Below are 26,075 nucleotides of genomic sequence, written 5' to 3'. Positions count from 1 at the left end.
CCATGCGTTTGTGACATGTCCCGTGACACGATCATGATGTTGGAATGACCTAATTCCAATGCCTCATGACTATCCTTTAGTGCACTCTTCCACTCAAATGAAATTATTAGGGGGCTTTAGCTCTTTTTGTTGGATACTTTGCATTTTCCACTTGCCACTAATAATGTTCTTTCTACTAGTACTCATGGAGCAGCTAAAGGTGATAGGAAAATGTCAGCATATGACATATGCTCTCATTTTTTTTTGAAATGGCATAATTCATGAGGTCTGTTGCCCGTAAGAAACTGAGTCCATCTTCTCTAGGTTTTGGGACAATATTTCTGATTTACCATGCGATGTCATACCATTGTCTTTTTGTCAATGGGTAATAGAGCAACTCCTATGGGATTTTCAGATGCTCCAAGGTGTGGTATCAAGTAGAGACCTTTTTATTTAGCATGGAAGATATATTTTAAGTTTTTAATGTTAGAGGGGATACTTATGTGGTCGGCAATACACGACCAAAAAAATTTGGGGTTCTGCATTCAATGGCTGCTTCTTTCTTTCCTTCCACTTTCCAGCCCTTTGTCTGTGCTCCTTGACCGGATAAGTAACTTCAAGTTTTATTTCCTGCCATTTAAGAGAAATCATCCACAGAGAGTGAGTAGGACGTCCAAAGAAAACCAAATGCCAGTTGCTTCCATCATACCGCAAAACATATGCGCAGGGGTTTGACCGACAAATAGGATAACCACACATTAAATTCTTGATAATGGACACTAGGCAACTTAATAATCAATGTCATCATAAAGGTGGGCGCACTTCAAACTGCTTTCCTATTATAAATTAAGAAGCACAAGCGCAAGTATCTAGATGATATTTGTTGCTAGGAACCGGTCCGATCTAGGGCATCGAGTAGGTGATGGTCGCTGAAGCTCATGGCCAATCTGCCATTCGAAATGAAGGTTTGGATGGGATCACTGCACATCTCTATAGTGATGCTTTGGTAGAGTTGGAAGGTGGAGGAACGGTTTCAGATAGCTCTCACTTGAAATAGGAAAAAAAAAAAAAGAAGTCCATTCGTCGAAGCGTGTCGGTCGGCAGATCCTCCGATGCCTAAGTCAGATACAATTCTTAGAAAATAGAAGAAGGTACGAGATGGGCAAAAAAGCAACACAAAGGAGTCAAAATAGAGCTTACCTAGAGAGCCCTCGAAAATATAATATATAGACGACGGTCAGAATCTGTCACCAGATAGTTTGGGAATTATAAACTGGTTGATAAAGAAACAAACCACATACCTCCCCCATAAATCTCTCCTGCATTTTTCAGTAGCAGAATTTGCTTAGGCATCATGTTTGTTATGACGCAGTTAGCGATACGACCGAGTTATTGCCATCTATGGAGAAAATCTGAGATGCAGAGGATTCTTTGCATATCCTTTAAGTAGCCAACATGGCCGGATTCGAACGGCTAAGCAGTGAGCTTTCACTGATTGGTTCGCCTTGTCAGCATAAGTCGGTTCCGAGATGTATCCATATTAAACTATCAGGTGTTGCTGCATGTCCCCTTCATATAATCATGACAAAGGCATATCATTGTATAACAAAGTATTATAATACAAAGGCACCATATAAATCCCCAAAGATCAGAAATCAGTAGGAAACACATCAATTTGTTCTTTCTAGTCACGATTCACTCAATACCCATTCCATTTGGGTGAAGATTGCAAAATAGTTACAACTGTTCATGCAACCTAAATCTCATGTCCAGATTCAAAACAGCAAGTCATGCTGTTGCAGATGTTTATTCCTCAACTTTTTTAACTCTGATCTGTCCATAGTGCCAACTCGCTGAACTCATTAGGTATTAGATATCTGTGACCTGGGTTCAATTCCACCCTCACCACAAATTTTGGCTGGATTTCCTTTCCTTCTTGTTCTCAACAACAATGTACGAAGAAGCATCCACAATGTACGAAGAATCACACCAATATGACAGCAAAGGTTGTTTCAAGAAACACAAAATTTCTAGAAAGAATATAATAGATGCAGATAAGACTCAATATTACACAACAAAGTTCATAATACACGAAAGATTCAAAAAAAAAAAAAAAAAGGAAAAAACAATAATGCTCTCCATGAAATGATACATGTCCACTGATCTTCTGCATCTTCGTTTTCCAGGTAATCTCTGCCTCCGCCCTGTTACCATCTTCCTATAATTTTGCTAAAAACAACACCATAGATGAAACATCCTAAATACCCCCGATGTTGCGGCAGACCACACAGTTTTTTTCCTTTTTCTTTTTTTTTTTGAACTGACTGGGAGCGAAATGCAACCCAAATTTATTGCCAGTTAGAAGTATTTACAATGAGGAATGTACAGATCTTCAGCAGATAAGAATAGTAGAAATCTGCTGAACAAAAAGGAAAGAAGAGAGAGGCATAGGGATCAGAGATCGTTTCTCAAGATTCGTTGTTGTGGTATCGGACTCCGTACCAGTACCATTCTATTACAATATTGATATTTGGTATAGTACGAGATGGTGAGACATAATGAGACTGCATATCGATTCGGTATCGTGGTAGGTATATCAGTATGTCAATTCTTGACTGCTATTGAGTGGGGCAGGAGAATCATTCACCAATCCTTGAAGGCCAGACAGGATGCTGGATACCCTTCACTCATCTGAGTCGATAAAGCGGCAGACCACACAGACTTGTATCCACAACTGCGAAGTCGATACAATAATCGAAACTGAATTCAGATGAGATATCAGTGTACGGGCATTCAATCCATTTGCTCTTCAGAAGAATGGATGTATTTAGTGTGATAATCACAGGGACGCATGGCAGTTCTCTCAATCCATGTTCTTCTTCGGATTCCTTTGGATCCGTTCTCTACGAATTGGACAAGAAGATTGATGCCAAAATGAGGCAATACAAAGGACTACAAGAGCATCACCCTCTTGCTGGCCTTCAACCACCAGCGACACAAGCTCATATTCCTGCTGTTGACTTCGGGGCCTCAACCATACAGGACACGACTTCCAAGAATTCTCATGTAATCCACCTGACAAATTATGAAATACAGCATTCAGTAGACAAAATGGCCTGCTAGATAAATTAACGTTGCGTTCAGGAAACCACAGACCAAAAACAACTCAAAGAAACAACAATAACAAGGTTAGTATCTTTACAAACGATAGCACTTCAGTAGTTCTCCAGTAGCTCGCCTCACAGAAAAGCCCAAAAGCTTTGAATTAAATAGCCCCTAAATCAGGAAGAAGTGTGAAATAATGAACTGGATATACTCTGAAGGATGAAATGACAATGTATATACGATGGCATCATTCCTAATTACTCTACTCAGATTGCAAGCTTATTGATTAGAATATTCTTGAACTGTTGTTCACACTGCAAGCCCTTTATTAGTGTGGAAAATTTAAAGGTCGTTGCTTCAATGCGGTCCTATGCAAGTATTTCACTGTGTCCATTAGCTGTCTCAAGCACTGGATTAGGTTTGAAAGTACACGATTGATCCCTCACAAGACAGTGCATCTGATGTCAACTCATGGTTATAATTCCTATGCGAGGCAGCTTGGGAGGGGATTATCTAAACGAGGCAAGTGCTCGGGGTTGATAGCATCCACATGGAATCGGCTACAGTGATTGAGTGAATCCGAGGGCAGTGCACCTGTAACGATCAACACCCACTTCTTCGAGATATTCGTGGGCTCGCAGGCGAGTGTGGCTTCTTTCTGACCTCTCATGTCTATCGCGAGGCGAATAATGCCACGGACTGAGTCACCTCCTATGCTGCGCATCATTCAGAAGTATCTTTGGGAGGATCAGAACTCGATTCATTCTCTTCTCGTAATGGTTTTTTTTTTTTGACTTTATTGTGCATCCACCCACGGCTGGTGTGAGCAACCACTATATAAATAAAAAATAAACAAATAAATAATAACTCCATATCAGCATTCAAAATTTCGATCACATAAACGTATCGGCCCACGGGCTTGAATTGATGTTTCTCGTTTACCCGTCGGATGGGACCAATCCGCAATTGCTTGATCTGGCCACTCACAAATAATTTTCAGTTTATTTAGAAACTTGGTACTTACTATTTTAAATATGCTTCAGACCGATGAATCAAAAGGTTTTCAGATTTAGAATTGATGCAAACAAGAAGGTAGGTATACGTTGGTTTAGGTAGGAATGGGGACTGCGTTAGGTTCATACTGAGAATTGGAAGTAAGCCTGAAAACAATTTGAAGCTCCGTATGAGCCATGTAACTAGGACACCGTTAAATAATTGTATGTCAGTACGAGAAGTTTTCATTAACTTACTCTTTTTCTACTATTATAATGCAAAGAAACTTTAACTTTCGTCCTGAGGTTTCATCTGTAGAGCAAATTTATCCCTATAACGTCATATGCCCTTTTTTTTGATGTTGGACTCGATTAGTTCATATTTTAAACAAAATAGAAGAAAAAGGGCAAGTTTCATTGGTTTATTTGGAGGGCATCTTCAAGCAAAAATTGCTACAAAAAAATCTTCAAGCAGGCAGTGTTATTTCAATTATTAACTTTTTTGATTATAATATTTATTTATATTTATAATTAAAAACAATAGCAATAATTGGCATTATTACAATTCTATTGTCACAACATCAACACCTATGACCTCCGCTCCCTTGACAAATATTGTTTTATAGCACTACCCATAAAAAGGCCCATACAATGTAATTTATCTTTAACTAAAATTATTGTTTAACTTGCCGATAGCAATTTTTCAAGGAACAATAATGCTGAATAAATAGATCAGAATCTTGTATGTACAACTATATCTTTTGCTTATCACCATGCTATCTTTACCATTGGTGTTGGAGCAAAATATCACTATGTGGAAAAGAGTTCATACTCCCATTTGTCAAACTATGTAAAACTCTTCTTTGGTATCACCTGCATGAAGGTATTTCACTCCCTACCAAACTTAATCTCCAGCTGGAACTATAAAATTTCTCTTCACTAATTATAATATTTATTTAATATTTATTATTTATTATAATAAAAAAATTTATCTGTGTTTGTAGGCATATCATGCAGCGGAATAATAATAATCAAATAAATTTTTACTGACCTTCACCCATGCTGTTCAAGCATGTAGTTGTCACACCACAAAGAAAGAGGTCTAGGTGATGGATCCACATGCTTATTTATACTACTAGGTTAGGGACCCCGATCGTTATCTTTAAGGTTTATCTCTAATTAGTTTCTATGCAACACAGAAACTACCAGATAAGATAAACTCCATATTACCTCTTTCTTGATTGGATTTAATCACCATTTAAACGAGGTTTATCTTGATGTGGGATAAGCTTGATTAAGTAGGCCACATCAAGTCTCCTAGAATTAGGCGACGTGCTAACAGTGTTTTCATAATCCCACCACATACTGCAGGTCAAAATTGATATTTCTTGGTTTACATTCGTAAATTATTTATAAAGTTTTTTAGAAAATCATTAAATATTACAATAGTGCTTATCATTGTAAACTCAGTTTCCTCCCGCATCTTAAGACATATATTGTAAAGTAAATAGTTCAAGCTATACAAATTTCAAAATAGTTCAAGCCAAATATTCTGTAGCCAACTATAACCTTTATAAACTAGTGTCATTCAAAAAGAATGAGTCACTCACGCACAATTCTAGTGATATCAATTTTTCAAAAGGAGAAATGCCTTACAGTTTGCAAGTCCTAATATTGCTATTGTTATTAGTTAACCATTAGCTTGTTTATCATGTTAAGTTGCTTTTGTCCAAGCCCCGGCATGAGGAATAAAAAGCATCATGCTCATGCAAAAGCCATGCCATGCACATATATATTCTTTTCCCTGAATCGTAGTAAAGAGTATTTCTTTTCATTTCCAAAATATACAATGCAAAAATATTGCTACATACTAGAGGATCTTCTCTGATTAATACGTGATCTAACTCAATGGCTCTGAATGCTTGTAAAAGTTGAGATCAGATACAAAATAAGTTAAACAGTAGGGAACATATCCATCTTTTCCCTAAAATAGTATCTAGGCCCAGGGAGGCCAACTAAAGGATTCCATGGAATGAAATAAAATGAAAAAAAGAATTACTTTAAACTAAGTTTAGTTATGTTACTTATGTAATGTTTCTTGATGCTATGGGTTTACAAGTTAGAACAAAGCTTCAATTTAAAACTTAATTTGCTGAGAACATCCAATAGTAGCTCATTATATGCTTCACTTGAGTTTCTTTAGGGCTCATTTGGTTCGCGGGAAAAGAAGGGGGGAAAGTGTGGTCAACGGGAAAGTAATGAGATGCCTCTTGTTTGGTTGGAGTTTTCAAAGGAGAGAGATGGAAAAGTTGTATTCTCATAGGAATATGATTCCCACATTTTATTAGAAATTCTTTCCCATGAGAAACATACAAAAGTTACTTTCCCATGAGGCAAGAATCACTCCATTTTTATTTTTTCCCATAAAAATCCTTCAGCATTAAAGAAACATTAAAGAGGCATTAAAGATCTAATTTTTATTAAGGGTATAATAGGAATTATACATAACTTTCCCAAGAAAGTGGATGGTTAACCAAACATAAACACTTTGAAAATCTGTCACTTTTCCATGGTCAACCAAACATGCCAAAAGTACTTTCCTAGGCATCCTCTTCCTATAAATCTGCTTCGCAGGAATCATATTTTTAGGAGGAAAAATACTTCCCGCGAACCAAACGAACCCATAGGGTATAAATACAACTTCTCCTCCATTATGAAAATTGAGGTCCCTTGTAGCATTGCTTTTATTTTCTATTTTTGTTTCCAAAACACCAGAAAAAAGGACACTAGATTAAACAACATGTATGATGAAAAACTTTTCTTATTTAAAATTATTTATAAAACCTTTAGAAATTTTGGTAGTAAAAATGTATTGCTTTTTAAAATTAGGGGGGGGGGGGGGGGAATGCAAAGGATAGCATAACTTTTGCGCAGATGCTATCTTCAACATTAATCTCTATTTGATATTTTACTAATTTATAGAGAAACAGAGTTTACATGCACATATAATCAAATGGACCATTAATTATTCTTCGTGATCATGTTAATTAATCCACCGAGAGATGGTAGGGTAGTCTTTTTCATTTTCCCTCTTGCTCGTAGCATGGGGAAGAAGTGGACTCTAATGGTACTATTGATCAAATAATTGATTGAGTGATCGAATTGTATCAATCATTTAACATCAAAAGAGAGGAAATCTAGTTGCAGGTTTTTGATGAGTAGAACAAATTGTCTATACTCCCTTGTTATTGTGCAAACAGGTTGTGTTTTGAGGGAAGTGCAAGCAGCTTGTGTGTGTTGGTAGGAAAAAAAGAGGAGATGGCTAAATTTAGGCTTGTGCCAGCCTGCCAGTTGGCAACCCTCCTCGAAAGGAGGTCCTGAGCGTCAACAAGATAGCAGTGATCTATAACGATATTTATTTAAAAGAATAAGATTCCATTTGGTAGAGCTTTTGAAAGGCCAAAAAGCACTTTCTGGCCCTCCAAAAGTATTTTTAGATAAAATAGGGATGTTTGGTAAAAAATTCAAAAAGTTGTTTTAGCTTTGCTAGAAAACTAAAAACAGCTTTTCTGAAGAAGCACTTTTAGGCTCCGTCGGAAAGCTGTTTTGATTTATAATATTTTTTTTCTTTTTAAACCAAAATATCCGTAATAAAATATAACAATTATACAAAATATCTTTTTATAATTATGAAAATCTGAAGGAGTCCCAAAAAAAAATATAATATAATATTATACCATAAATATTTTATAATCATAAAAATATTATATTATGCTATAAATATAATATTATATTACATTATATCATAATACATTAATATGTTGTATTAAATAATTTAATATTATATTATATTATGGAAATTTAATTTACGCTAATAATTACAATATTTATACCTTTATTATTGTATTATACTATAAATATAATATTATATTACATTATATCATAATACATTAATATGTTATGTTAAATAATTTAGTATTACGTTATATTATGGAAAATTAATTTATGTTAATAATTATAATATTTTATACATTCATTATTGTATTATACTATAAATATAATATTATATTACATTATATCATAATATATTAATATGTTATGTTAAATAATTTAATATTATGTTATATTATGAAAAATTAATTAATGCTAATAATTATAATATTTTATGTCTTTATTATTGTATTATACTATAAATATAATATTATATTACATTATATCATAATATATTGATATGCCACGTTAAATAATTTAATATTATATTGAATTATTATGCTATAGTATACAATATTATATTATAATAATATTATATTACATTACAATAATATTATACTATATCATATATTTATGTATTAATATATATTATATTTTATTATGTTATGTTGTATAATATTATACAATGTCCTTTTTGTCATACTAAAAATATTTTCTCAGTTTATTTACCAAACACATGTTAAAGTTTCACAATATTTTAGAAATATAATTATCAAATAGCAAATAGATTTTTATAAAAGCTTTACTTCAAAAAGCTCTACTTCCAAAAGCTCTACTTTCAAAAGCTCTATTGCCACCAGCTTTGCCAAACAGGGCCTAATGCTTCTTAACCCAGACTAAATGGCGGGATAGTTGCAATGTAAAAATATATTATTATCATATGATAATTATAAAATAATATATTATTATACTTTTATCCGGTTCATCCGGTCGAGAAAATATCTTCTTTTTCATCCGTTATTTTCAAATACTATTCGAACAACATTTCTTCACCCCCCAATTGCAAGTCTGTAACCTTGACAGAACATCATTTTTCTCCAAACAAAAAATTTATTCCCATTTATATGGATATGAATGAATATTTTTTGTATAAGTTTTTCTTACATCAAAAAAACCATGCCCGATGAAAAAGATGCCCGTACTGGAGATAGCCATGTCCTGGATGGGTGAATAAACGAAGAAAGGAGGTCAGCAGACCGCAACAGTCTGGTTTTTTTTTTTTTTTTTTCGCTAAACCGGGCGATCTATACAACACGTGTACGGATACACCCAATAAAATCGGAAAACAAGACATCCCGGAGCTCCCGAGGCAGCTCCCCGTCCCCAGCCCATAAGGTGCTCCCGGCATGGTTGGCCACATACGTGGCCACCCAATCCGCAGCCCCATTAGCTTCTCGAAACACATGCTTCGCCTGGACCACCCCTCCGTCCCTCGTCATCAACCCGATATCGCGGACCAAGGGATGGTCGGCAGCACCGGCTCTCAGACCCCCCTGGATCCAACTAATGACCGTAGCCGAGTCACCCTCCAAGATGACAGATCTAGCTGAGAGCACATGCTGAGCGTGTCGAAGACCCGCCCAGGCAGCTCTCAGCTCTGCTCCAGGGACCGTACAGTCAAATACCTGACAGCCTCCTGCCGCCACAACCCTGGAGGTAGGGTCCCGAATAACAAAACCCGCTCCACCTATCGTGCCACCATCCAGCACGGACCCATCAAAATTGACTTTGAGGAAGCTTGGGGGTGGGGGCTCCCAGGTGAAAAACACCGTGTGAGAAGCTGCCGAGGCAGAAGGGGAGCCCCAGATATCCCGAGCTATCAAAAGTCTGTCTAAGGAGACAGTACAACTAAACTCTGCCGCCTGCGCCCGGCGCTCTCCACCACGAGCCTTGGCGACTTGCTCTGCTCACCAAAGGTTCGAGCATTCCTAGCCAGCCATATCTGGTATGCTGTGCAGGTCGCTCTAACCGCCTCTTGGCGAGTCAATGGGTTACCCGACCACCCGCGAATAGTTCGTAAGAACTGGTCCCCATGGGTCCAACCATCCCATGGCAGCCCCGCCGCACACCACGCCGCCCTCGCCCATATGCACTGAAACAGTACATGGTCCACCGACTCCTCAGCTCCGCATGCCCCGCACTCTGAGGGCAACCTCAAACCCCGTTCGCTCAATACTGCTCTTGTCGGAAGCCGAACCCAAGCAACCTTCCATAAGAACAGTGCGACCCTCGGATGGAGGCCTAGGCGCCAGACCCAGGCACAATCCGGCCCTGGCTCATGCTCTGGCCGGAGCACACGGGAGAGGTCCCCCACCCTCACTCCGGTCCTGCACGACGTGCTCCACACCCGGGTATCCGGACCCACATGCCCTGGGATCGGAAGGGACCTAACCCTCTCAGCCAAGTGTGCCCCAAACATGTAACCCACCCTATCCTCATCCCAGGCAACCCCGCCTGGGACAAGGAGGTCACAGACCCGCAGTCCCTCCACTGCCTCGATGTCAACCGTAGTCGGCCAACGTCTCAAGGGTAGGGCACCCACCCATGGGTCACCAACCACATCAATACTCTGCCCATTTCCTATCAACCATCTAGTGTTCTCCTCGACCATGGGAAGGTATCTGGCAATCTCTCGCCACATGAATGAACAGCGACGCCCACTGCGGACCGCCCCTGCAGTGCCAGTACGGCCATATCTGGTAGCCATAGTCTGACTCCAGAATCCCTGTGGCTCCAGCGTGAATCGAGCTGCATGTCGGGCAATCAGCGCCTCACGTCGCTCCACCAGAGACGAGACCCCGAGGCCACCCTCACTCACTGGTAGGCAGACGCTCTCCCATGCCACTAGATGCACCCCGTGACCCCCTCCATACGACCCCCACAAGAAGCTCCGAAGTAGCCGCTCAATCCTCATTAGCACTGTTCTCGGAACTACTGTGTTGGCCATGAGGTGGACAGGCATGGAAGCTAGCACTGACCTAATCAGCGTCAATCTACCCATCATGGAAAGTGAAGATGCCCTCCACCCCTCCAGTCTGCTCTGGATCCTCTGCACCAGACCAGAACACTCCGCCACCCGTAACCTCTGACCCGTAATGGGTACTCCCAGGTAACTCCAGATCCTGTCCTGGGCCGGCATCCCAAGTAACCCCCGAATCTCCTGTCTGACCCTATGCTCAGTACTAGGGCTGAAAGAGATTGTTGACTTCTGAAAGTTAACCTTCTGACCCGACATAGCACAGTACTCCGCCAAAACTCTCCTGAGTACCCGTGCATCCTCTACCTGCGCCCTGGCCAGGAGTAGGCAATCGTCTGCGAATAGTAGATGCGATATAGACCGAGACCCTGGGGCGGAAACAAATGCCTCCAGCTCCCGGTTAGCACAAGCATCCCGCAGAGCCCGAGACAGGATATCTGAACAGATGATAAACAAGTATGAGGATAACGGACATCCCTGTCTAAGCCCCATCGTAGACCTAAAGAAAGGGAAGGGCGTACCGTTGATCAAGATGGAGAATCTCGACCCCTGGACACACCCCAACACCCACTCAATCCAGGTCTCATGAAAACCGAAGCACTCCAAAGCGCGTCGTAAGAATCTCCACCGAATCCTATCATAAGCCCGTTCCATGTCCAGCTTGACAGCCATCATGCTTCTTCGCTTAGAGGCCCGTCGCAGATCCCACATCATTTCTTGGGCCAACATGACGTTATCAGAAATATTCCTACCCCCCACAAAAGCACCTTGCTCCTAGCAAATGAGGCCTGGCAGCAGATGCTTCATCCTACCCACCATTATCCTTGCCACCACCTTATAAAGGGTTGTGCACAAGCTGATGGGCCTGAAATGGCTGGGCTCCCTCGCATCCTGGCGTTTAGGTATCAGCGCGACATAGGTAGCTCTCCAATCATCAGGCATCACTGCCTGACTGAAGAAGTACTGTACTGCCTCCACCACTGCAACCCGAATGACACCCCAATATCTCCTAAAGAAGAAAGGTGGAAAGCCGTCCGGCCCTGGGGCCTTGTCCCCTGCAAGGGCCCAGACCGCCTCCTGCACTTCCTCCCCCGTCACATGTCGAACCAGGAGTGCATTCTCCGACATTCCGATTTGCGTATCCGCCCTCGGGAGCTGGCCGACATCCCCGGGATCTCTATCCTCCGTCCATCTGGACCAAAAGAAATCTAGCAGTACCTGACTAACCTCTGCCTCCCCCTCCACCTGACGACCAGTCCCATCTCGCAGGGAACGAATCATGTTCCTCTGCCTCCTGATGACCGTCGTCCGGTGGAAGAAACTGGTATTCCGATCTCCCTCTCTAATCCACTGGACCCTGGACTTCTGTCTCCAGAAGACCTCATGTTGCCGTAGCAACGAGTGATGATCGGCAAGTAGCCCCCGTAGGCTTGTCATGTCTGCCTCCGGGAGCTCACCTTCCTGATCTTCCCTGCTTTGAAGATTACTAATGGCAGCCTCTACCACTTCCATCTTTCTAAAAATATCTCCCACAACCTCGCGGTTCCAACGACGGAGCCGCCTCTTAGTTAGTTCCAATTTTCGTGATACCCTCTGCATGGCATTGCCGTGTACCGGCAAGGACCATGCCTCTCGAACGATATCCCAGGACTGAGGGTAGGACAACCACACCTTCTCAAAACGGAAAGGGCTGTGATGGCCAGTATCCGAAGTTGTTGATAGCAACAGTGGACAATGGTCAGAGGCAATACGGGATAAGTGTCTGACCTGGTAGGTGGGAAATCGGATGATCCAATCGGGGCTCGCCATAGCCCTATCTATCCGCTCCCAAACCCTAGTCATACTAGACTGGTTGTTACACCACGTGAATCGCGGTCCCGAGAAACCCAGATCCACTAAGCCATTCTGAGATACAAAATCCCGGAACTCTCTTCGATCTACTGTATCGGTGAAGGGTCGTCCCCCTCTCTTCTCACTCGCACTTAAGATACAATTGAAGTCACCTATCACCATGGTCGGAAACCCCTGGACAACCAGATTAGTAATCTCGTCCCAGAGAACCCTCCTATTCCTATAATCAGTGCTCGCATACACCCCACACAAAACCCATGGAGCCGCATCAGGCTCGGTAATGATCATGATAACCTGTTGGGGGCAGTTGTTGAAGACATCCACAGACGCCACCCCCCGCTTCCATAATACCAAAATGCCCCCTGAAAGCCCTTGGGAGTCTATCGCATAGGACTCCCAATCGGCCTCCAGACGACGCTGCACACAACGAAGTCCGTTACCAGATAATCGCGTCTCACAGAGGAAGCAGATCTCTGGGCTATGGACCTGCACTAACCTCCTGAACGACGTCCTAAAGGACGGCTTACCTGCCCCCCTGCAATTCCAAGCTAGGATCCTCATGGAGAAAAGTCTGAGAGGTCGGCCACAGGCTCATCCACCCCCTGGGCCATCGGGTCCAACACTACCTCGGAGTGCATTCCCCCTAGCTGACCGTCATCCTCACTCACTCCGGAGACAGCCCACATAACAGCCGCTCGGACCCTCTGCACCACCGTCGGATGATCCACCGCCAGTGTACTGGTGGTCCCTGCGACCGCTACCCGGTCATCTCTGGTCTCCCTACTATCCCCCCGGGGCATCCCCTCCCGGGCGGCCTGAGCCAGCTGCTCAGCCTCAGGGTGGCTAACTAAACCCCGACCCCCTTCCCCATGGGCCCCACCGCCTAGGTCGCGCTCGCCCGGGCTAGACTCCTGCGGGGGGTATACTATGACTCCAGTGCCTGCCAGAGAGGTCTCTGGCCGGGGTCTCTCCTCCACCTGGGGTGGGGAACCAAACCAGAATACTGTAGCTGCCCCCCGTGCTGGATCCTCGATGGTGTCCATCAGTCCAGGCACACTCAGTGCTCCTGGTGACCCGAGCCTCTCTCCTACAATCTCCGGCTCCATCACATCATGGCTACTCGCCGGGCCCATACCCTCGCCCATAAGGCCAAACTGGAAAGGACCAAGCCCCGAAAGAGCAGCCCCGGGGTCAACCCGCCCACGAACAGGCTCACTCGGAGCCACCTGCCCGCGGGGCCCAGCCAGCATAGGCGGCCCGCCAGGCAGGCCTGGCCCACCAGGCGCACACAGCCCAGCAAGCGCACGCGGCCCGTCAGGCGCGCGCGGCCCGCCTGGCGCGCGCGGCCCGCCAGGCTTGCGCGTCCCGCAGGCCCCACGCAGCCCGCCAGGCCCGCGCGTGACGAAGCCTTTGGGCGCGCGGGACCCCCTGGGAGCGCGCGACCCATTTGAATCGCGCGCTCCCTTGGGCGCCACCAGCACCCTAACGACACGCGCGCGCGCACGTGCCGTGCGCACCACGCGCAACGCACGTGCGCGCGCCTTACCCATACCAAAGGACCCCCATGGGCCCTTGTTGACTCGCGGCCCATCATCCCTGGGCCGCTTGCCCGACGGGCCCGTGGTCCCCCCCGCGTCGATCTGCGGGCCGGATATCGCGACCGGGCCAGCCCAATGCACGTCCGGCCCAGGCTTGCCAGGCCCGCCATCCGGGTCAACCAGGCCAACTCTGGGTTGAAACGCCGAGTCGACTCGGTTGCTACCGCGGTAGGTTTCCGGTGCTCCGTCGCCCTCCCCCTCCATCGGCGTTTTCAGCGGCGAGTGGCGACGGGCGATCTTGGTTGGTTTCTACCAACCGTCGCGATCCGGAGGGAGAATGACCGGTGGGCTAGCCCGGTCTTCCGGAGTCAGCGGCCGAGGCGAGGGCGCCTTGGCCTTCGGCTCAGCCGTCTTCCCCGGTCGCGACAGCGGCGGCGGCGGCGGCGGCGGCGGCGGCAGCGGCCCTCGTGGGAGCCGGGGTCAGTTTGCCACTAGCCAAGGCCCAAAAATCAGCCCTTGGTCGACCCCCCCGGTTCCCATCGCCGGCCCTACTTGAGAAGCCCCCAAGTCCACCCCCACCTCCTCCGACTGCTCCGGCGCCGAATGATAGCACGCCTTCACCAAGTGGCCAACCCTGCCACAACCGGTACAATAGTCACCAATATTCTCGAAGACGAAGGGCTGCCACCGCACCCTCGTCTTCCCTCGAATCAGAACCCCCGGAAGAAGGGGCTCGGTGGCATCGATCGCCACCTTCACCCTGGCGAAGCCCATGGCTCGCCGTTGTTCGGTCACCCCGTCAACGGCGAGCGGCCGCCCCGCTTGGGTCGCAATTTCCAGTATGGTCGCGGCCGACCAATATTCCGGCGGGAGCCGGGGTAGCCGGAGCCATACAGCGGCCGTTTTCACGGGCACCTCCCCCGGCACAAACTCCGGCATCCACGGCTCCATGGCGAGGAGTTGCCCCGCCACCACCCATGGGGCACCCGGCAATTAGCTGTCAAAAAGGAGCTTACGTTGCCTAAAGATTAAGAAACAATTGGATATTCATTGTAAATGGCCAGAGCAACGCATGACAAACCATATTTTTTTCTCAAAAAAAAAGAAAGAAAAAAAGAAGACCTTAGAAACCTTTCCTTGGTTCAGAAGATCAACCATATCTAGCATTCCATTTGCTAATTATTTAAGCATATCGCCCTTGGGAGTTTGATTGATTAATTATTAAATTTTGACTCATGTTATTTAGATGCCCTTAGTTCTTATGTAACCAATGACTATGTTAGTAGCAAGAATAGATGGAAGAAAATTATTCACTTGTAGCCATAGCTATGTTGTGAGAATTTCACCCGCTATGACCATGAAGACCTCCATTTTTTTTCTTTTTTTTTCTTTTCATTTTTCTTAAGAAACAAACCGGGGGAAGAGTCTTGAAAGCTCTCAAACGCAACATGAAACTATGGACTTGTGTGAGAACCCATGTGGGCTCAAGGATACCATTTGTAACAACTTAGGACCTCAGCCAAAAAAACTTGTCCGAAAATTTCAGTTGGATCTTTAACCTTGTACAAGTATCCAAGATCAATATAGTACATAGCCGATAGGGGATTAAACATATATTTGCACGGATCCTCATACACTTTCCTTGTTTAAGCCCTAGTATTCTCGTCAAGCTAAAAGCCCATATCTAATTAAATTCAATCAAATCCAATTACAAACATCATGCATGATAGATCCCAAAAGGATTCATGCTGCATTGTCTCTTAAGCATACACAGGTCATGGATTGAGTTTAGTTCTCCCTAGGTCATTGCAACCAAAATTAGAGCAATCTCGGTCCATGACTCATGTGGACTAATAGACACAACAACACTGGCTTATTTGGAGTTGAGCATGAGCCAATGGTGGTATTTATGATTAGATTTTATTGGATTTGGATTCTTAATCTGGCGAGAATGCCAAGGCTTAAACGGAAGGAGTGTGTGAGAATCCGTTTGAGTATGTATCATTTGAATACTAAAGAAATCTTAGATATTTAAACAAGTCCAAAAACTTAAATAATACTTTTCAGCTTGCTTTTCTGTGTAAGATTTTGACAACTTAGAATCCTATTCCAACAGACTATGCAAGAGCAAACTAATTCGTTCTTACAATTTGCAATATATGGTTGTTGAGAACATCCACCTCAAATATTGGATTTGGAAAAAAGGATCATATTCATCTTTGCTGCAAAACTGTTTGAACTTTACTAGGATCTTTGAAGCCTTACCTCGAGAGCTACGTATAGGAACATTTTTTAAGTGTGGATCAACTTGTCTTATACGTGTATCCATTACTAATGCATGAATATCTACCGGAAATTTTTGTATATTCTTCTGAGAATATAATGGTCCAGTGAAAAATATTTTTTTACAAGTTTAAAAGTAGTGAATTTTTCTACAAAATTCCCTAAAATAAAATTAATTGATGTAATGCTTCTGGATATATAGAATGATTACAAAAGTAACAACTACCAAATTTTGTTGGCTATGTTATAATAATAAAAGACAGGAGAACTTCAACAAGTAATAGAAGAGAGGAGATCAGAGCCCTCTAAAAGTCGTACTGCTGCTGTTGTTTCTATACGCTGCTGCAACTCCTTCTTTATCTTTTCCCCTCACAGCCCCGGATCGACTTATAAGTCGTGTTTGCTTTCCTTTGACTAAGGGATAATTGAGATCTAATAGGTAAACTTTAGGGAGATTTTTCATTCCATCTATTATCATCCTTCAAAGATTAATTGTTTGCTATTTAAGTACTATATCCTCTTTTGCAAATCCTATTTTTCCTCCTTCTTTTGTTGAGTACACAAAATACAAGTTTATGCAATAAATTCATTCTTCCTCCTCGTCCTTAATGCATCTGTACAAAGTAGGAATGTATATTTATACACATCACCATGTTCTCTGAAACTTGTCTCATTAAGGTTGTGCATAAGCATCATATTGCTAGTTTTACCAATATTTGACAGTGGACAAGCTGCAATGTTTCTTGGAGTTGGTCAACCAATGACATTTTGCATTGGGCCAATAACTTGTAGAACGGCACATTACATGGAGTAGATCGACCGTGCCGTCCTAAAATCTAAAACAAACACTAAACAAAAAACAGAAAAGAAAAGAATGATAACTCTCTCTCTCTCTCTCTCTCTCTCCCCGTCCCTCCCTCCCTCCCTCCCTCTCTTTCTTTTCTCACGCCATACTAAAGGATATACCAAAAGTCTCTTTAAATAGAGTTCATATGGGTGGATATTTAATTTCCACTCAAATTTAAAAACAAACATCCACTGAAAAATAAGATTTGATAACTACTAAAGAATAAAAAGAACTATTTTGTAAGAAATAACTAAGTAGAATAAAACTATGAATAGAATCCTAAAATTATTAAAACTAATGACCAATTAAATAAAAATTCTAATAGAATTAGAACTTGTCAATGAATCGCAATATACCTAACCACTAAAATAGTGTCAAACTCCAGCCTCGATTAATTGATTCTCTAACTTGACAGCAGTTCACCAACTTGCTGGTCAAATGGCTGGAGACAATAACACTTCCATAATTCTTTTATAATTGGCTAAGTTTGAGGTACGTGGGAGCACTCTAGTCCTCCCATGGCATTAGTTCCAACCTTTACATAAACACATGCCACGTGTTGTTCGTTCAACGTCCACTTCTATGCTGCGTGTTTATTAACATTTTTTTTAGAAAAAAAAAATTGCATCGAATACTTGTGATCAATGGAATATATGTAAGAGACCACCATGCGGCTAATAGAAAATGCTATCATGAGATCGCAGGATTGCAGCCATTCATATATAGTATATATTGCTTTGCTCGTCAGGCGTGACGTAGCCATCTATATATTAATTATTTTAAGTTGATATATTTCTTTTGAACCAACTCTGCCTCTGTTTGACAGAATTTGATAAAAAATATTGCAGAACTCGTAATAGGATATTGTTAATTTCCTTACCCCTTGTGATTTTCTTTTTAACTTTTCTTTTATCCAATCATTTGGCAGTTCAGCTTGGTAGGTAGTATTAAGAATGAGCAGATGGAGTTTTATGGAATGCCAACTAGCCAACCAAGTTCATATAGCCTCTTTAGGTGATAAAAGATTCCCATTCTAGTACTTGATTAGGTTCCACAATTTCTTAAATAATAAATAAAAATCTAAGCGGAGCTTCATGGAGCTCAAAGAAAACTACTTGCACAACCAACTACTGCAAATAACCCTACGGAGATGCCTCCAATTGTCTCCGACTTGATATAAAGTTTTTTTTTGGTAAACCAGAATTATTAAATCAATCTAGAATGAATACATTCATGAGCATCTCACAGTCATCTAGAGAGTAGATTCTATATGATCAGCAACATATGCTGCCAACCAATCTACAGCTCTATTAGCTTTTCTATAAATATTTTTTACTTCAAAAGAGTGAAAGAATGGTACCATCATGGACACAAAGTTATATTAAAAAATTTTAAATGCATTCTAGTAATTTAAGATGTCACCCTCATGTGACCTCATTTTGTTAGGAGAAATCTTATCTACTTTCATTAATTTATATCATGTGGCGCCCACATGATTCTTACCGAAATATTCCATGCCTTGGAGGATGGTATCAATTGTCCCATGCACTAATAATGGCCAGACCTGGGTCCATCTAGAGAAGGTGACATGCACTTGATGCCACGTAGCTTTATTATATATTAGTTCTATTTCCACCCTACGATGGGTTCCACTACTTCGCATGCAAGTTTTGCCCGGTTCTTTACAACTGCAGGGCAGCCGCATCACGAGGGCCGCGCCCCAAAGCAACCTTGGGCCCGCTCCCGCGCAAAAAGGCTCACGCTGCCCGTTCGTCAACTCTCCCGTCCCACCTGTCTCCCCGCCGCTGACTCGCGGCACAACTTAAGCGACTCCTGAAGCCTCCCCTCAACCCTCACCCACCTACGTTGCGGGGAGGAGCGTTAGGAATGATGTCATCCTCAGATGAACACCAAATCTCCAGATCCAAGTATAATCCGACTTCAAGTGGTGCTTTCTTTGAAAGACGTGATAGATATCTTCCACACTTCTTTCGTATGTAAGAAAGCGAAGACACTTTTATACCTCAACGCACCCTAGCCAAGTTATCATGGAAGAGGAATTTAGTATGAAAGTAATCTGTGTGGCAGAGTAAGGAAGGTGGTTACACGCTCTAAAATACAATGGCGCTTTTAGTGATTAAATAAAGAAACAAAGAAATAAAGATGTTCTAATTAAACCAAAGATTTTGTAGTTGCCTTATGAATCTTTACTTGTGAATCTGTTATTATCCTTCGATCTTACTCTAAATGTGATGAGGCTTAAGATGGGGTCGACTCCTAAGAACAGCAAGGATTTTATTGGCTTGCTAATTGGCTATGATTTTGGGGTACCCAACCAACCATATTCACCTCGAATATTTGATTCTATTTTTTCATTTGTTGTATATGAAGTGTTATAAGTTTCTTTTCTCATTTCCTCTTCTAATAAATTGGGTAACTTACACCTCTCTTTTCATAAAAAATTAAATAAATAAATTGGAGAGCTATTTTAAAAACTGCAAAGACTTCCACTACATTATCATATCTACATCATCAACATGTATAATTCTTTTCACATGACATTCTTCATTTCATTAACTTTTCCTTCTTACATTGATAGTTCTCAAACTTTAAAAAAATCGTCTCTATTAACTTTAGATATTTACATCATCAACATGTATTACTTCTGAACACTCTTCTTATGAAGTAACCTTTTTATTTTGTTGTTATCATCTGAATTTTTTATCATAATATCTAACAACAAAAATTCCAAAATCTACTATTTTATTTCAAAGATTCGATTAAAAGGCTATGTTCGAGATATAATGATTGTTATTTCTATTTTGTAAACTAGTGAGGATGTGTTTCATTATATGAAAGTGGCAAAATTTAGTGGCCTGCTTCAGAAGATTTCTATTAAAGCCAAACTCCTACGTACTCGCCTCCTTTCTTAGGTTTACCCGCGGCTAAGCAGAACCAGATCCTCTCATTTAAAAGCCCATCATCTCCTCTCCGTGCCTCCAAAAGACTCAACTAAATTCTCCCCAGCCGCAACCACCACCACCACCACCACCAATGGCAGCACCGGACGACGACCGCCCCCGCCGGCCCCCCCTGCTGTTTCGCCTCCCGCGCCGCCCGTCCCCGCCGGCGCTGCCTCTTCGGCGTAGAAAGATGGCGGTGGTCCGGCTGGGAGACCGTCGGGGGTGGCGCAGCGGCCGGAGGCTCTTCGTGGGCTTCCTCCGGCGGGTTCGGTTGAGGTGGCTGGTGGCGCAGTACCGGAAGGCGTTGAAGCGGGCGAGGGCGTGCTACGTGGAGCTGATGCGAGATCTGATGGATGGGGCGGCGACGATCGAGGCCGTCCGTTCGCAGATGCTAATGGAGCCCTACTTCGCGGTCTCCATGGTGCCCATCACCGTCGCCAATTGCCCCAACTACTATAAATTCTGATACAGAGATTATAATTCTCTCTCTCCCTCCCTCGCACGAAAGGATGTTAGTATATGGTGTAAGAAAACCGGAACGAAATTAATAGGAGAGAAATATTTTTTCTCTCTTTAATTTTTTTCTTTTTTTGTGATTTTATGTGTATTTTCTTGTAAAAAGTATAATATATTAGATGGTTCGACTTGATCTTTTCCAATTCTTATGATTCAAAAATCATCATATTCAGACATGATAGCCGTGACGTACCGTACCAAATAGTACCGAACATACCATACTATACCGAACCGGTACCGATATAGATGGTGTACCGACTCTTGATACATCTAAAAAAAATCGTAACGTACTGATACATGCTAGTGTGGCACTGGTATGAAATCCGATACCGGTATGGCGAATCTTATGTTCAGAATCATGTGTTGGGGACTAATCGAGCCATTTTCATTTCGTGAGATGGAATTTAGTTGAAGCTTTAAGCGGTGCTTGAAAAATTAGTGTAAAGACACGACTTTTATGGCTTAAATTTTAAACCATCTCTCTCTCGCTAATTTATAGCTTCCATTAATTATCATCCACATAGTTTTTAAGCCATGAATTATCATATTAATGTTGTTCATTGCAATAAACTTGAGATCCATTTGAAGATTAAACCACATGATTTTTTAGTTGACGTTTTGTTGAAACAAATTTGGTTTATAGCAAAGTAAAGCCTGTGTTTAAAACGTTCATTTGTTCCTCTCTTGCTTTTTCTTTTTAAATTTTCTCCTACCTCCTTATTAGAGAAATCATTTATGGAAGTTGTGGCTAATGCCTACCGTACAGAAGGAAGGGGTATGTTACATTGTCATTGTCATAATTTGTTGCTCAGTGACAACGTAGTATAATATTACATTGTTATTGAATTGATTGTACAAGCTAATGGATTATTATATGCTCTCTCGGGCAAGATAATATATCAAATTTTTCTGCCGGTGTTTTTGAAATCCTATTGGATGATAGGCAATTCTCTCTACTTAGAAACTTTATATGCCTTCCATTCTTTTAATAATAAGATAATTTACTATAATGTTGCTAGCACACCGAACATATTTGATTGACAAAAAGAATTTTTTCTCACTCGAATACTTTTTGAAAAACTGATACTTGGATATATAATTTTAGAAAAATAGTTTTGTATATTGAGTTAACTATAAAAAATAACATATTTCAGAGTGGCTTATATTTATATTTAGTTGAGTATCTATATTTTTTTTTAAAAAAATACATAAAATATATATTATATCATTAATAAAAGAAAACATCATATCCATTCTATCTAATAGTTTAAGAGCATTTTTTTAAAAAAAAATAACCTAATTTTCAGCCGGTAAGAATTGAAGTTTTTCATATTCCACATAGATTTTTTTTTATAAATATAAAATTTTTATTTCTCTTAAAAATATTTTTGATTTTTTTGAAAAAATTTTAACTAAATATGAGGTATTCTACTGTTTTTTTATTGGTTTCACTTTTTCTTCTTCTCCTTTGGGAACCAAACGAGTTTGTATGCTGCGGCTATTATTATATAACCATAATCTCATTTTAAAAATCAAAAGGCTGGAAAGCTTCCACCAGGCAATTGCACGATTAAGAAACGACCCAAAAAAAAGTTTGTGATTTGTGGAGTGCAGATGCCATGCAAAGCAAGCCTTGGATGCGTGAAGGACGAGCAACTTTTTCTTGGCTGCATCGAAAGTTGCGAGCGTGGATTCCAAGAACAATCGTGCAGCTCGATCCAGCTCAGGCTTATCTCCCCCACCCCAGCTACGACTTCCAGCGATGAATTGGATTGGCTCCGGCTCTCCAAAGCTTGCAGATTGCACGCAATTCTCCACTTGATGGTTTAGAAGATTCTCCAACACTATTATGAGATAAGCAGTACCATGGGCACAGTTCAATTGTGCACTCAATTTTTTTATGAGATGGCATCAGAGAATTTTCAGATACTTTTATCATGCCAGCCCAATGGTTAATTTGTAGCCTGATTAAAGTACAATTTATGTTGAGATTGGACGACTTAGGTGGCATGGGTGAGACTTGGGGCTCACCTGCACTTACTACTTGGCCATGTCAAAATTTAGCTTGCAGTCACTAGTTTTATGGGAATTGGGATCCTCTCCAATTTGAGGTTGAGGTGGAGAGATGGCCTTCCAATCGCAATTATACATCTATTATGCAACAAATTATCCTTGAGTAGGCTCCACATGATAACGTAACATGCAATATACTATGTATCATATAGGATTCACAAAATCACAGGCATCGCAAAGCGATCAAATAATCGTGATTGGCAGATAGATGACAACCTTTTAGTTCAACCTCGAGACTGAGAGGATTCGAACTAAACTTGTGGCTCCAAATTATGGAAGAAAAAAAAAGGAAAAAAGAGTGAGGCTTTCTCCTCGGTTGGATGGGGGTAGTTAAATAATATCTAGATTTTTTTAGACCAGCATAGGTTAACCCTCATCCATATCCTGTAGAGGCTCCATCCAAAAGCAATGGCTTATTAGAAGCATGTGTACATCTTCACCATATAAGCATGTTGTTCAACCATAGCTGCCTCCTTAAATTCCTTTTTTTTTGGAATCATGCCACTTCTCTTATAGGACAATAAAAAGATTAGCTTATGTGGACAAGATCCCAGCACCTTTTGCTTATTTGTTAAAATCCAACTCAAAAGCTAAAGCTAGTAGATAGGGAGGTCTACGAGTGTATAAGCACAACTAGAGCTCTTAATCTATCCAATGTAGTTGTTGCTGGAAATTGGACCCGGGGGCGGCCGTCGGCTGAGGAGGAGGAGCTCCGGCGAACACTGGCGGGCGGTGATCCATCGGCATGCGGCGTCCTCCGTGGGGGGGTCTGCAAAAAGCCGATGGCCGGAGTTTCCGGCACCGGCCCTCCGATGCTTAAGTCAAAAGGGGGGCTTAATTTTGGAGAAGGAGAGAGGAGGAAGATATATTCTGCTGGGCTTTTTCTAAGTCCAACCCCCACTGAGAAGGAGGGGTTCCTTTTTATAGGGAGTCGGATTACCTGTGATGTGATGGGGCGAGGTTGCCGTACGACTCAGCATGTCGCTTGAGTTGGTGCGCAACCAGGTGAATTAATGCCTTGATGTCGGAGGCGAGGCCAAGATCAGAGAGTTGTCACGACTGACCGAATGCTGCCGAGCTGATTTGCCGTGGAGGACTGAAGATCCGTAGATAATAGGAGTCACGCGCATTAATTGTCGAGTGAGCCGGAGATATACATTAATTGTTGAGTGAGCTGGAGGTATACATTAATTGTTGAGTGAGTCGAGGATTTGCAGAGATCATGCGCATTAAATGCTGGAGGCGGTGGCAGGGTATGGCCCCTGATCGGACTTCAGAAGGGTGCAACCGCGGTAGGTGGGCGGCGAGGTCGGACTTCCGAGGTCAAGAGCCCTGAAGCTAAACGCTCGGTGGGACGCCAGGTCGGGCGTATTAATTGTGGAGTAAGCCACCTAAGGCGTGATCCTGCGTCGGTCCGTAGGGGAAAGTACCCACAGTGGACAGTTGGAGTCTGACTCCCGGGGTCGGGCGCTCTTCAGGTCGGGCGTTCTGAAGTCGGGCATCAAGTTCGGCCGCCCGAGGTCGGCCGTCATCCGGTCCCGCACCGGCAAGGCTCTCATGTACTCGGGGGAACTTGTATTCCCTCAACAGTAGTATTATTCTTCGACATCATTTGATAGGAGCCCAAGAAAAATGAGAATAGGAAAAGCTACATCATAGCTATGCTAGAGGTTTATACTAAATTTGGTTTAACTATTAAAATTTTTAGAATAAGCTACAGTGAGAAATCTAAGAACCAAGCGAATGATAAGGCAAATCTTTCAGAATTCTAATGTTATTAATTCATAGCCTGACGGACACCCGAACCATCTCGGCGTGGAGCACATTAGGAGTGAAAATCTGACCCGATAATTCTTCAGTATCAATACAGCTCCGATATCACATTCCAGCAGCCTTCTTAACAAGCGACATGTACACTTGGTTTGCTGCTAGAAGTTGCAGGGATCATGGCTAGGGCTGTCAACTTGCCGAGCTGTTCGGGCTCGGCTCGGTAAAAATCCAGCTCGAGCTCGGTTCGTTAGTCAAACGAGCCCGAGCCCAAAATAAGGCCCATTTAAATTCGAGCCCGAGCCCGAGCCTGAGCTCGAGCCCGAGCAGCTCACGAGCCCAAACGAGCCCAAATGAGGGCTCAGTCCAATTAACAATTTAATTGGGTCCCAATTAAATTTAGACTCAACCCAATTAAATTTTATTTGGCTTAATCAATTTAAATCCCAATTTGATTGAACCCAGTTGGATTTAGATCAGACCCAACCCGAGCTAACCCAAATTCATTTAATTTCTTTAAATCAAATTGGATTGGTTTGGGTTCGGACTCAACCCGTTAACCCATTTTTCTTTTCTTAATTTCTTCTCCTTTCTTCTTGGTCTCTCCAGAACCTTCCCTGCTTCCCAACCCCTCCTTTCTTCTCGGTTTCTTCTCCGTTCTCCTTGCTGGCTCACCCCCAAGCCCGAAGCCGATGCCCCCCTCCCCTTCAACGACGGCTACGACGACGATGACGACATTGTATACCCGACCTTAGCTCTTCGAGAAGCTCCGCCGCCTCCTCCTCTCCCTTCTCCACCCCCGATGAGGACGCCGTACACCCGATCCCAACTCTCCCTTCTCCTCTCCCTTCTCCGCCCCCGATGACGACGTCGTACACCCGATCCCAGCTCTTCCTTCTCCTCTCCCTTCTCCGCCCCCGATGACGATGTCGTACACCCAATCCCAGCTCTCCTTTCTCCTCTCCCTTCTCCGACCCCGATGACGATGTCGTACTTCCTCCCCTGCGGCCGAGCCCGCGGCCGACGCCCGTGCTGGCGGTGCTCGCGGCCGCCCCCTTCTTTCTTCTCTTCTTCTTCCTTCCTTTCTTTCTTTTTTTCTTTTCTTCGATCTTCTCTCCTCTGAGGCTCCAACAAATGATGGGGATGGGGATGGGGCGGGCTCGGGCAAACGAGCCTTGCGAGCCCGAGCTCAATACAAGGCTCGGTACCGAGCCTGAGCCTGGAATTTTATGGAATGAGCCCCAATCATGGCGTGTTTGATCACAATGCCAGCACACATGGTCAAACTGCTTTAGATATGAAAGAAGACATCATCGATAAAGACCTAGGCACCCAACAGGCCTCTTGTGACAAACAAAGAGACCGTGGTCTACAAGTTCAGAAAATGAGCTTAAAAGCAACCTTGGATCCACA

The 26,075-nt window shown here is 42.8% G+C and overlaps 1 protein-coding gene across 1 annotated transcript; it reads left to right on the top strand.

The window, feature by feature from the left end:
* The first annotated feature begins 20,342 nt into the window (after positions 1–20,342).
* On the top strand, positions 20,343–20,965 carry LOC148703312 (uncharacterized). Its single transcript, XM_088721357.1, has one exon. The coding sequence runs from the start codon at positions 20,398–20,400 to the stop codon at positions 20,770–20,772; it is 375 nt and encodes a 124-aa protein (XP_088577483.1). The 5' UTR covers positions 20,343–20,397; the 3' UTR covers positions 20,773–20,965.
* Positions 20,966–26,075: the final 5,110 nt, after the last annotated feature.

The sequence above is a fragment of the Phoenix dactylifera genome, chromosome 5, assembly GCF_051530095.1.
Source record: "Phoenix dactylifera cultivar Ajwa chromosome 5, Ajwa_hap1_PhDact_Kaust_v1.1, whole genome shotgun sequence".
Taxonomy (NCBI): domain Eukaryota; kingdom Viridiplantae; phylum Streptophyta; class Magnoliopsida; order Arecales; family Arecaceae; genus Phoenix; species Phoenix dactylifera.
Note: the sequence above shows the minus strand (reverse complement) of the source record. Positions and strands in the feature narration are given on the sequence as shown.